We start from the raw sequence: 14158 nt of genomic DNA, 5'->3' as shown, positions 1-14158 counted from the left end.
TCCGCAGAGCCCGCGGGAACCGCCGAGCCTGGGGCAGTTCGGAGTTGCTCCCTTTCACCGGCCTCGGCCTTTCACGCTCCTCCGGCCGCAGCGTGTGCGGGAAAAGCGCCGCTCCCGGCGGGGCTCAGCCGGGGCAGGGCCGAGGAATGCCCCAGGGGCGGCGATAACGCGCCGCTGTTGTGTTTTCCTTCTTCGGACGGAAGCTATAGGCAGGAGGCCCAGGAAGGCGAGAGGAGGTCACGATCGAGGCATCAGATCCTTCCCGTGGCTGTACCCAGCGCCTTCGGGACTCAGCAGGGCTGGACCAGAGAAAGGTGACGTCTTTTACTCCAAACCTCGAAAACCCAGCTCCTTCCCGCTCTCCTTCCAGGTACAAGAAGCGATTCTCCCTCCCACAGCTGTAGCAGAACAGCTCAGCTCAAAACCTACAGGGAAGGTGGAACGCAGAGGAAGCCATCATTACAGTAAAACATCCATCCACAAAAGAATGTTTAGGACATAAAAAGCCCAGCAACTCACTCCAAAACAAATTAAAAAAAAAAAAGTGTGATAGGTTTTTTAAAATCAAAAGGATCCATGCTTTTTTACAAAACTCTTTATTTGTAATACTTAAGTGAAATAGAAACACTGGTAACAGCAGTCTCCTTCAATGTCTCACTGTTCAGATACAACCGTGCTAGGAAGTTTCCAAAACAAATTACAAAACTGACTGACAAAACTGACTGACTCATCTGCTTTCCCTGGAAAATAGAATTAAACTAAATTAAACTAAAACAATGTATGATGTAAGATTAAATTAAGCGTTATTATTTTTAAGGCATAATTTAGCACGTGTGTAACGTATCTATAGAATGATTCTTCACAATCATCCATCTGTACGAACTTCATTTTCCATCTACCACAAGTTGTAGACAATTCTAACATAAAACAGGAATTAATGTTTAGATGCATCTTTTCCCCTTGTTCTGTATGGAAGACACAGGTGGCTGCCACACATTTACACATGACCAATCGTTACATCCCTTCACCATGTAGAAGCCTTCTGGCTTCAAGAGGAGCCCATAAATACAGTCTCAAAGATAAAATGTCCTCAGGGAACCAAACAAAATGATAGAATTTTGGCCAGGGTATGTAACTCAGCTTTCAGTAGTTTCACAACTTAGAGCAATGAAGATTTAGCTAGGTTCAAGTGCATTGCAATTCAAGCTGATGGAGCCCCTTTGAATATAAGTGAACTCATGTACATTCACCATATTTTGATCTGGGCCCCAGACATCTCTTCTGTGTCTAAAGATTATGAACCAAACCAGAACCATTTTCATGTAAGGCTTTACCCTCCACTGACCTGTACATGTACCCTTGTAGTGCTCCTGTACAAGACACATCTCCCACCATCTCTGAGTACTTGGAGTCAAAGTCTTCTAAAAGCACACTTCAGATAACAAGAATAACTGAACAGCGTTAATGAAAAACCTCTTACAGATTTATGTACAATACATTTACCCAACATGCATCTGCCATGCACAATCCCTGCTGATAAAGGCTTATCAGAGTTCTTGCATGGACTGACTCGCTGGAAGCAATTCCATTCAAGCCATTAAGACTTCATCATGTCTGGGATGTGACAGAGCAGCCCTGGTGACACTGAACAGATTCTTCTCCTGAATCACTGCACAAATAACCTCCTCAGTCCTACCCATTAACAGGCCATGACCCATAACCTTTATCTACCAATATGGAAGAGCCAGTTTCCACTCTGAATGAAATTTTATGTAGTAATTTTTCAGCTGAAAACCAAACTATGGGAAAATGCCTTTCCTTTGAGAACAGCAGAACAAGAGTAGGGATTGTTGCAGCCTCAAAATGAATTTCCTTCCCCGGGGCAAAGAGCTAGCCTGGTAATTAATTACACTTTCTCTAAGAGTCAGACAAAAGATGATAAGCAGTGCTCTCATAACTGAAGGGAAGGACAAGAGATTGTGGTTAATGATATTACTGTCCTCCTATACAGCCTCATCACATCAAGAAAAACAAAGACAAACCTCAGCAATATTCAGGCTGCTACAGCCAATTCCACACTTACAGACCATGTTTTCCTCTCTTGTACTTTTCAATTAGTCTGCCGGTATTAGTCTCTTTGTGTAACACTACGAAATGGCCTGGGACAAAATAAGTGTTTTTTCCTATGACTTCCACAATACCCTTACAATAAACATATCTTTATTTTGATCATCCTTGACTTGAATAATCATCATAAGCATTATGATGATTATTCAGGTAAACTTACTAAATATGTAACTTTCATTTTTGCTTAAAGCTACATCAGGGAGCTCACCTCTGTCTCCTAGGGGCTCTAGATTCTTCCATAATTACTAGTGATTTAGTATTTGCAAGAACAAGGATATTGATAATTAAAAGCATACCCGACAGGACTCCAAGGAGTTATTGGCAGAACTCGTTCTATTAATGCTTAAAAGAAAAATAGCTTAATGGCATAATTTTTAACCTTGAGCCATTTAGAATGTTTATATAATACTTGTTCACAGACTAATCCAGCAGCAATTATTTGCACTTCCTTCTACCCCAGAGCAATGGGGAAAAGATCAAGGTTTGAACTTCTACAGGTATTTTCAAATGCAATCAAACTACAGTTGTGGATTTTGTACGTCTTCTTTTAATGCTCTTTTAGGAAATACAGAACTATTTTCCACGGTGATAACACTGAGAAACAAACTCAGACTTTTGAAAGCCATACTAGCATTTTGTAACATTGAAAAACTTCCTTTTTGTCCAGAGAAAGTCTGAGTAAAGGATATTGTAATGAGAACACTGTAGGGCCCCAAATTACTTTAATGTGCAATGAATTCAAGTGGAAAAAAATGGTTTTGACAGTGTTTTTCAAGACATTCAGCACATTAAGAACAACATTTATGAATTAACAATCCACAACCTGAACTGGAAGCACTGGGAATTTGACTTATGTGGACACAGTGTGAGCAGTAACCTGAAAATCCAGAATGTCAATATCCATCTCTTCAAACTGTTCAGCTATAAAAGGGTTTTTTCCCACCATTGTGTTCATGTAAGGCATTTACTTTAAGTCTGAAGCCACTAGAAGGAACAATGACAGAGATGAGATATTACAAAATACCTGAGATGAAGCAGGGAGAACTCTGAGATGGCAGTGTCTGGGCAGTGGATGTGCTCAGAATAGTGACAGTGCTGATCATTAAGAGCCAATTCTCAGAGATGATGGGGTGAAGATGACCTGTAGTCATGTTCAGAAATCAAATTACAGCAGAACTCACAGTCCTGTACCTCCAAAGTTCTGCAGACCTAAGCATTTAAGGAGTTTAAAGGTGGCATACTATTGACTTCTGGGTCTCCAAGAGTACATGAATGCTTTCATGGCCACTCCCAGAACATGCAGTTACCTTCACAGTCAATGTTAACACTTAAACAGAGGTCCCATCTTTAGATACTAATGCTGCTAGAGAAAACTAGAAATCTTGGCAGAGAGAGAGCCAAAAGTAATTCTATTAAAAGGCATTTGGTCTGCTGTTCTTCAGTCAAACTTTTTAAAAATCTAACAAACTGAAGAATCATCTTTATGGAATCCTTACAGAATAATGCCCAGAACAGGATCTAGCTGCTGTACAAAATAATTTAATATAAAGTATTTCAGTATTTACTAGCTTACTGAAACATGTAATACTAAATGTCAAACAACATACAACCATTATTTGCTAGTTAGGAGTTCTGTTTTACCACCCTGTCACAGCAGCAAGACGGTTATTTCTTCTGTTAACTCCTGTTGAGAGCCAAAAATCTCATCTCCGTTTACAGTAGATCCAATTTTTGGTACTCGTTATAGAATCTGGGGAAAAAAAAGTAATACATAATCATCAATAAAGTGGCACATTCTCACATGTAAAAGAAAGCTCAATGATCTGACCAGCTGTTCAGATGTTCACTAGATATATCCAGTGCTAGCATTTGTCTGGAAGAATCTGGATCTTGCAGGTCTCATTTACCAGTGAGAAGAGGACAATACTTTTCAGTATGTGTACATTCCTAATGGAAACCAGCGTCATCTGAAAGACTCCTTGAGCAGAGAATAAAACAACCAGCATAAATCCCCCACCACAGTGGAATCTAATTCCTGATACCAGGACCCTCTAGAAAAGGAGTAAGAAAACTAAACTTTTGTTCTGACAACACTACTTGCTGATTTCTGATTCACTTGCCCACCAAGTACAACCTGTGTTCTGTATTGCCACAACTTGCCTGGGCACATGACCTAGCACAATCCCAGTTCTTTGATCTGTACAGAAGCGTCAGATGAGTGTCATTAATTAATACATAATTAATACATACACACACACTTACAAGCACTTCCCTGCACTCTAGGTGCTGCATGTAACTGGTAATAAAGTAGGAAGACATTTGGACCTAAGAGAGTGCAAACGAAAATTTTTGTGTATTCAGTATTTTTGAAAGCTGCCACATTAAGCAGTATAAAGTGTGGCAGTATTGAATTAAAACAGAATAAATGACACACAACTTGCAAGAAACTTGGAGAACTACTTTAAACTTTGGAAGACACGTGCCATCCAGTGGTACACCAAGAAACTTCATCAGGGATGGGAAAGGGAGAGGCTTTTACCTCTGGGTTAAGTGATGATACATTTTATTTCACAGTTCTCATTTTTGTTCAACAAAACCCAAGGAAGTGAATAAAGGAGCTTTCCCTATGTTAAGGGTTACAGGAAAAAAAGAACAGAAACCTTATGAGAAACTGGTAATTTTTGAAGAAAAACATTTCTGATAACTTCAACTACTTTGGTGGAGGGGTGGTGGCGAATACCAAAGTTCAACTCAGGCTTACTCACCCTAGAAATAATGCACAGAATAATAGTAAGGCCTTAATTCTGCCTATGACTGTATTAATTCCTATGTTAAAGATCCTTGCAGGAGAAAACATTAATACAATTTTAATAAAGTGCTGTTGCACAAGAACACTATTAAGCCAGAGAGTTGAAGTTTTCTGCATCTTTCCCTCTTTTTAGCCTTGTGATTTTTCCAAATATTCAGACTTTAAGAAAAAGCCCAACAACCTTTAAACACTCAAGTAACCAGTTAGCACCTGCCCAGTATATATGTACAATATGTGCTATATATCCAGAAGTATAGAACCAAGTCTATACCCCTTTACCTTCAGGCAGTCCTTTGGGATGGCAGAACTTTTTGGAGTTAACTGGAACTTGCTGCAGCCAGGAAGGTCTCGGGTCTGGTGACATTCTAACGATGGAGCAGATCTCGCGTCTGTCACACTGAGGCTGGAAAGATTAATGACATTTCATTCACACAACTATTCCCACTGAAGAAATGTTCTTTTAGCTTTCTTCTAGGGAAACTAGAGATTACATTCAGATTTCAAGGCATGTTACTAGGAAACATTTAAGACTGCTTGTGTATACTCAACATGCTATTGGAAAGGGTGCTAGAAAGCTTCAAAGCTTTAAACATTCTCTCCAGCAGTTTTGATATTGTAAGGATTAAATATACAGTACAGTAGAAATTAGCATGACAAAACTGGATTTAAGAAGTGCAATAAAATCAGAACCTTTAAAATATTCTTTTCTCCTGGACTTTGAGGAATCATTTCTTTTTCTGAGCTCAGAGATGCAGGAACAATTTCTTCTGAGTTAATAAATGGACCTGTGGTATTCAGGAACAGGTCTTCCCCAGGTGAGGCTTTACACACCGGCGACAGGCTAAGCTACAGTTCCATCAAAATACAAAATATACAGGAATAACTGCCCAGTTAAAGAACAGAAAAGAATTCAGATTGGCTAATGCTTGTTGTCTCATGCAGAAGATATTCTATTAGTTAAATAAAAATTATTTAGGGATTCACCAAGACCCTGATGTTCTCTAGTTATTAATCTAGTATGCACTAGCTCAATTGTGAAGAGACTGTACTACCTGTACAGCCAAAGAATTCAAGCAGGCATTTAAATATCAATTTTGAATCAAAGAGTTTACGCAAGTAAGGATACTAGTGCTGATTTTATATTACATTTGTAAAAAATGCAAAACAAATTCCTAGCTTGGGTTGTTTGGGCTTTTAAGTGTCCAGAATTATCAGTTTGTTGTGCAATTTGCAGTGTAACATATATACAGGTAAAAATGGAATGTGCCACAAGGAATGATTTCTTTGGTTTTAATCATTCAAAAAAAAAAAATCAGACACTCACATTTAGCTCTAGAGGCTGAGCATTACCAGGATTTTTTAGGACTTTATTTTCCTCCATGATTAGCATGGTGGAAGTCATTTGCTGAACAAAAACAGAGAAGAACTCAGTATCAGTTTCAAAGTCTTTGCTGTTTATTATTACTCTTACAGTATTCTCCTAGTATGCAATACTTTAAGAACTCCATTTAGAATTACTACTAGTTCTTCAGATGTAAGTACTGAATTCCTGTCATTCAGCATTATTTTTTGGTCTTATGCTCTCCAAAATTAAGACAAAGAATCTACAAATTAGTGTACTGCAGCTCGGACATTTCAGATGTGGCACTTCCTGCCACTTCTACTTAATTGTAATTTCAGTCAAGATTCACAACTCCCATTTCCATTCCATGCCAGTGTTAATCAGTGGGGCACAATGGGAACACTTACCACCACAGCATCTGTGGGTTTGGTTGGCAGGACTTCTGCTGTCAACCCCTTTGATCGGGCTGATGTGTTTTCTGGGGCATCAAGCTGCCTAAACGATGATGAACCTTCTTCAAAGGGATTAAAACGGCTTTCTTTTTTCTTCAGCCTTTTGGCTTTAGCTGTTCGAGTATCATACTAAATAGTAAAACAATTACATTTTGTGTTACAAAGGGAATTTCTATAGCCTGGTAAAAAAGCATGGTATAGCCACTAAAAAGAGTCCCCCTGTCATAGTGAAGCTCTACACAACCCATTTCAATACCACTGACACAGCCAGTCTGAAAAGCAGTGAGCCTGGGGATATCATTATTATTGCTCTCTCCAGAGGGAGAGGCAAGCTACATCTTCACTCTGCCCTGGCTGCAAACACCACTTTACAAATGCAGCAGGAACTCTTGTTCCTCTAGGTGGAGTTTTCCACCCATACAAGGAGGAAGTAATTTGTGCTACAACCTTGCTGATTTATTAAGAATCTTTCACCTTGCTTTCCGGTCCTAATGGTGAAGAACAGCGCATACCACTTTTTAGGTCTGGAGTTCTCTCTCTTGCAGCTGTTATTTTACAGAGTTTTTTTCCTGTGACAGATTTCCAACACATTAATTAACTTTGAGACAAAGACTACTACAGCTACTCTCCACCCCATGTCTTACAGGATGGTTTCCAAAGAGGAATAATTCTAAAGCCACTCCTGCAAACACAATTTTTCCCTCCAATATAATCCTCATCTCCTTCTCCCCACCATCAGGACTACTTTACTCCTCTCCCATTCTGTACACAAGGCTGCTTATTAAAATGTTTACTTGGCTATTTACAGCTGGGTAAATAGTGTGGGACCAGAGACCTGCATGATCACAGCAGTCTTTACCAGTGGTAACTTCTGATGCTATTACACTCCAAACTAGGCAGGGGGGAATTATGTGGTACCTGGGCTGCAGACAGAATTGTATTGGTCACAGATCAGAACTGCAGTTACATCAGGGACTCAATGTATTTGTGAAGCTGACATGAAATAAGCTCAAGTAAAGAGCATGACACAAACAGTTGTGCTCCTGGGTAAGGTAAATAAGAAATGTCAATTTTCACTGAGCATCATGGCTGATTAAATGGAAAAATGCAGGGTCTGAGACTTCAGTTGGTTGGTTGTTTTTGCTTTCTTCTCCTAACACATTAATTAGAACCAAGTCTTACTTGCTGGGGCAATTTTTCAATTTACACTTTCCCTTCTAGACACAACCAAGTTTAGTCTGTGCTGGAAGACAAATGGCACAGTAGAAGCCTGGTTTAGATACTGTGCAACCATTTAAGTTTGGGTAGAATACTCTGTTCTCACAGCTAGTACAACTGCTTCAGGTCATATTTTACCTGCCAGCGTAGCTGAAATGCTTAATGCTGAAGAACTGTTATAGCAACTTGATGGTCTCTTCCTAGAAGAGGAGAAAAAGAAAAGAACAACTATTCTGAATAAATGTTAACATAAAAAAAAAACCTATTAATAAGAAAATCCTGGGAAAGTATAGGTTGAGTGAAACAGGATAAATCTTATTTTAAAAAATATTGTTAAGAAGTTGCTTGATCACCCTTTACAGTTATTTGATAGTTTATCAAGTCACATATCTATCCTGAGGAGTGTTGCAATTCAAGACCCACAGAAGATTCACTAAATACTCAGCACTTCAGCATTCTAGGACAGAACACATTTAAGGAGGATGCAGGGGAAATTAGGTTCTCAAGAAAATTCAGAATCAATTGTGTGGAGATCTGTAACAGTAAGAGACATGTTATGAATTAAAATGTCTGCATATAAGACTGGAAGGAGAAGCACAGGAGTTAAAAGAAATGATGCTGTTCCCAGAAAAACACTCGTGTTCCTCAGGTTTTTATGTCAGGACTTGAAGGCAGCTCTGTGACAAAGCCGAGTATAGAAGACCCTTCCCTGTGCTAAAACCTCACCACAGACAAATTGTCAGAGAAAACCCAGCACCCAACAACAGGAGGGTGTCAACAGGGTGCCAGCACAGCCCACACACACATTCTGAGTAAGGAAATCCTATCAACAGGCAGCAACCTGGCCCAAGATTATAGAATAAAGTCAGAAGGATTCCAAAGCAAAGGCTGCTCCCCATGTAACCTGATGATTCCTAAAGAACATAACAGACCTGCCCAAAAACTGATTTTTCTCTGGGCAAGCACAGAATGTCAGACTTAACGAAGACTTGACAGCAGGTAAAATATATAGAGGCAAAAATGGTACCCTTCAAACTCTACTGCACAGACAAGCCTGGCCAGACCACCTGAGCACACCCCTCTTGCTGTGACTGAATGAAATCCGACAGAATTAGTGCAATTGGATAAAAGCAACTTATTTAGGGATTTTGCACATAAATGCCATCTCCTTCCATAAAATCCTTCATTGAGTTCTCTTGCTTTGACTTCCCTAGAGCTGCAAGGCCAAACTAGAAATCTGTAAGGCAAACTCTTCCCTGATCAGTTTCAAATTCCACCAATATCAGTTAGTAAGGACACAGGTAGCTGAAACTCCACAGAAGTGTCTGCATGAGCAAAGGCTTATTTGTACTGGCCTTTCTTTTAAGTACTTCTCAAAAGAGAAAAGTCTGAACATTTAGGTGCATCAGTCTGCTGTAGTGATTACCTTTTAGTGCATCGGTCTGGAAAATCCTCTGGTACAGGTTCTAAAAACAAAAAAAAACCCAAAACATGAAAGCTAGACTTTAAATGAAAAAGCTATGCTAGCTTAGACCAGACAATTTTTTAGTGCAAACTCACTCATAAAGCACAATTTTAGAAGCAAACACAAACCACTAGCAGGGAGCTGCTCTCCATTATGCTAACAGACCTTTCATAAAATGATCATTACACATTTTATACAGGTTCCTCAACCAGAGTGAAATTTGTTTATGTTTATATCCTGAAGTATTGTAGAAAAGAATTACCTAATATTGCTGAAAGATTTGACATCTGTGGTATCTTATCAATGGTCACCGCTTTGCTGGAGTCCAGGAGAGTAGAGTTCTTGTACTTGCCAAGGTCCACAGAGTAAAAATTGCATCTTTCTGGACATAAAAAATATAAGTGCAGATTTCTTATGCTGAAATTCATTGAGTTATTAAATTTGTGATCAAACTGAAAGTGATCACAATCGCAGGACAGGAACTAAAAAGCAAAATTAAAGCACTGTCTTGGCTCAAACAATTGCAGAAAAGTTTGGAAGGAATTTGACTGAAGACACATTTGTGGGTCATTCCCAATAAACAGCTTGTGTCAATAGTGAATACTTTAGATTTAAAGTAGGATTCAAATTACATAAGGACCAGATTAGAGGACAGATACACTGATTCCATGTTAAGCACAGGTTTATAGCAAAGATGTGACCTGGTGAGTCACAGCAAGGGAGACCCCTAGTCCTTCTGTTATAGAAAGTCTCCCCACATTTTCTACATGAAATAAAACCGAAAAAAGTCACCCAATAGTCTCACCCAAATCATCATCTCTGAATGTTTCAGGGGATGAGTAAGTTTTCAGGCTGTCACTAGCAGCGCTATAATCTGCAGCTGAATCTTCATCTAAACACTCTATGAGAAAGGTGGAAACACCTGTGGGAAGAGTAATTTCTGTACCTAGAGAAGGAGACAAAAAATGCAGCTAAAAAAAAAATATCTATCTTGTACAAACCTTCAAGATTTTCTTATCTCCATTTCATTCCTGTAATGAGCTAAATATTATCACTCATCATATAATAAGTCGTAACACAGTTAAAGGGCATCCTTTGTTTATTAGCATATACTACCACAAGCCAAGAGAAGATACCTTCATTGCCCAAGGATCACAAGACATACCTGAAGAATAGAGCCTCTAGTAAGGCAAATCTTAAATACATCACAAGTTTTTAGAAATGCAGGTTTGAGTAAACTGAAGAACTCATGTCCACAGCTAGTTGTGTCAATGATAAAACCAAGATCATGTGGTTTGCAGCAGGCTGGGCTCAAGACTGTCTCAGGTGCTGTGGGTCTGTCTGTGCTGCCAGAACCAATTCACATGAGTCCAGCCACAGGCTGCAGTAAGAGGCAGAAGTCCAGCCAGTGGTATCAGAACCTTCACTTCCTAATATCACACAGTCAGAACCTGTTGTCTTATATAGCAAGAGTTCTATTATCATTACAGTGCAAGGATTCCATACCACCAGAGTTTTGTACCTCCTCGACGTTTCTCGTAGGCAACTCCTCTAAGCACTGACTCTCCCTAATCCTTGCAGTAGCCATCTGACTGCAGTTCCCACCAATCCACTCTTTTATAATAATGTTCTTATGGGCTACAGGTGTGGCCTGTTATCATCAGGCCTGTTCCTAATTTTTAGTAATTGGTTCAGCTGCAACTCTTTAGGGGATAAGATTACATTCTATACTACCTTCATTTACCCATACTGTATCCCCCTACAAGAACCAGTACAACAACAGCACAGTACATGACCAGTACCTTTATAAAAATAAAATTATATCAGGAATTTTACATTTAGTTTATTATCAATATCAAATATATTTAATAATATAATCTATAGCCATTATACTCACTTGAAGTCACTTCAGCATTTTTTAAACTTCCTTTATTTTCGAAGTTGATTAGTTTGGAATCCTGAAATAAAAGACCAATACAAACAAGCTGAGAAAACTGAATGTAGACAAAGAAAGGCATTTAAATATCATCCTACATTAGCAGATGCTGAGAAAACTCACTGTCTGGTACTTCACCACTTAAGCCTACTATTCACAGTGTAATTTGTTGTAGGATTTTTCATTAACAAATCTGCAAACTTATAGCTCTAAAATTCATGACAAATATCCTACCACTTGATCCTGCAATCTTTGCTGGGTGAGACTGCCATTGAAGGCATACTGACATGAACTGAACTCAGGCACAACAGAGGTAATGAACTTCACTGTCCTTTGATTTTATTTTTTTTCAGACACCAAGTCCTCACTTTCCGAATCCTACACCATTTCTGTAAATACAAACATCTACAATGTGTAGGCAGTAGATTCTACAAAACTAGGCATTTTGTAGAAAACCTAAATAGGCAGACTCTACAGAAGAGCTAACATTTTAAAGAAAAATAGTTTTATACCAGTATCGCCTGTGCCCTTTGCTGCAGCAGATTTCAGTTCAAACTCACCTGGTTCACTATTCTCTTGCCACTGCAGTATTAACTGCCCTGTAACACTTCTGCACCATCACCTCCAATCACTTTTCCAATTTTAATAACACAAGAAAGAGCATCAGTGATGTGTCAAAGGTCTGTGCCTGACCTAGAAGTGAGCAATTCTCTGCAACCACAATCTACTGAGATCTCTTCCACACAACACAATTCCTACAGCCTTGCCTCGTCCAAGATAATTAGTATTGATGTTTTCTCATGCTACCAGTAGCTCCAACAACTTTTATTCTGGCCAAAGACACAGAAAATGTAATCCAAAATACAGGACCAAATTCAGCCTGAAAAATGTCTGGGCTCACACAGACATAACTCATAGGAAATTTTACCTGAATAGAAGAAGAATTTAATGTGTCACATTTCTCTGATTTATCCTCCATAATTAGTAGATAAAAAGCAAGACAGCATTCTCACCTTCAGTGGTACACTGCTTTCTTCTGGTTCCTCTTTTATCTTGAAGTCTATCGTTTCGCTGCCTGTCACTTGATTGCTGCAGTTGAAGAACAGAACCAAGTTCAATCACAGAGCTACACTGCTTTAGACAAAAGCAACAACTCCAAAATGTCTTTATGGGGTGTCAGTAAATAATCTGACAAACACCAGTGCACTGAAAATTCAGACTGCATTCCTCCAATTGCCATCTCACAAGAAAAAACAATGTAATTTACTAGCAAGTCTTAACAACGGTGTGTTTGAATGAGTTCTAGCTGACCTTTCGTTGCATGAAGAGCTCTCTTCAGTATATTCAACATTTTCTTTAATCTTTGGTAAGTTTTTCCCACTGAACTTTTTCTTCAGGCCTAGAGATAAATATTTAGTTCAGTAACAATAATTTCAACATTAGAATTTAGATTATTATTTCTAATTAAGCTGTTCCCACTTTCTACACTCATAACACTTTCTGACCCTATTATCACAAACAATCTAAAATCTGAATTTGCTTTTTTCAGCAGTATATCAAGACTAAACAAAAAGCAGACTTAAAGAAATACTTCTCATGTTTTAGAAACCTGTTGATTAAAAGGAAGAAACCCCACCACCTTGGAAGCAACCTTTACCTTGACTCAAAGTAGTTTTAGTACAAATCAGTTTTAAATGGTGTTTATTAGGAGTATCAAGGATTTCTACATAAACTGGTCCTCACTGTATATAATCCCAAAAGGCATTAACAACACAATCAGTAACCAGCAAAATTCAGACACATTTTCTTATCCTAAAACTAATTTTATGAGTCATTTAGCTTTGTGCTTTGCTTTCATTATCTAAGAGCTAGAAACAATCAAACTTTCTAGAGCTACACTTTTATGACTGCAAAGGAGCATCCATCCCCACACTAAAACCTGGGTCTGAGTCACTGCATTTCCCCAGGGTCACACAGAGCCCATCGGCTGAAGCTTCCTGGGAATTCAGGACAGGATGATACATGGACAGGAGTCAACCTTTTCCGTAGTTATTTTTTTTCAAGCATATGGAAGACCTCCAGGCAGCTGTTTGAACGCAGTATTGTGCACAGGAGCACTAAATACATACAAGAACAGGAGCCAACAGAGCAGGAACAAGGCAAAGCTCTTGTACCCTCTCACAGCAAAGCTTGACTTTTAAATTACCAAGATCAGCCCAAGATCAAGACATCCCAAGCTGGTGTTCCCCATAGTCTGTCAGGCTTCACTTGATTCCCATCCCTTCCCTTGAACTTTTTTCTTAACAGGTCTCAAATGCTTAGCTTGGTATCTGCTGCACTGTGTTCAACAACGAGGCAGCTCCTTCTGAGTAACGACTTCAAGCAAGTCTTGACTTCAAGAAGCAAACGACTTCAAGAAGCAACGACTTCTTAAAATATTCTCTCAAAGGTAAGCAAGGCTTTTGTCTTGCCATTTCTCAATGCTCCCTTCCAAATCGATTAAACGGAGGGGAGGCACTCCACAAAAGGAAAAATCCTTCCTATTGCTAACTAGCAGCTAAAATAGAATTAACACTCCTGTTTCCAGAAGAGCAGTATGCTTTCTCCAAGCGGTGAGGGACATGGATAACAAGAAATCACCTCCCAGCCTCACACAGGACCCGCTGCGCTGGGCACGCGTGTGAGAACAAACCTTTGGGGGCCACCGAGGACGCTGCTGGTAAAAATCTTGACCGCATTACCCTGCCCAGCATCTTTACCCAAGAGAATACACCACACAAAAAGCACAGCACAGCGTCCTTTTCCCCCC

The 14158-nt window shown here is 39.3% G+C and overlaps 1 protein-coding gene across 1 annotated transcript; it reads right to left on the bottom strand.

The window, feature by feature from the left end:
- Positions 1 to 2651: 2651 nt before the first annotated feature.
- On the bottom strand, positions 2652 to 14087 carry MEIKIN (meiotic kinetochore factor). The gene is made up of 14 exons (XM_031055187.1): positions 14042 to 14087; positions 12661 to 12748; positions 12363 to 12438; positions 11311 to 11371; positions 10219 to 10359; positions 9676 to 9795; positions 9375 to 9414; positions 8087 to 8148; positions 7205 to 7299; positions 6686 to 6859; positions 6261 to 6341; positions 5627 to 5782; positions 5216 to 5339; positions 2652 to 3877 (listed from the first exon to the last, which is right to left on the bottom strand). The coding sequence occupies exons 1-14, from the start codon at positions 14085 to 14087 to the stop codon at positions 3831 to 3833; spliced, it is 1311 nt and encodes a 436-aa protein (XP_030911047.1). The 3' UTR covers positions 2652 to 3830.
- Positions 14088 to 14158: the final 71 nt, after the last annotated feature.

This window comes from Geospiza fortis, unplaced genomic scaffold, assembly GCF_000277835.1.
Source record: "Geospiza fortis unplaced genomic scaffold, GeoFor_1.0 scaffold55, whole genome shotgun sequence".
In the NCBI taxonomy this organism is placed as follows: domain Eukaryota; kingdom Metazoa; phylum Chordata; class Aves; order Passeriformes; family Thraupidae; genus Geospiza; species Geospiza fortis.
The sequence above is the reverse complement of the archived record's forward strand: the minus strand, read 5'-3'. Positions and strand labels throughout refer to the sequence as shown.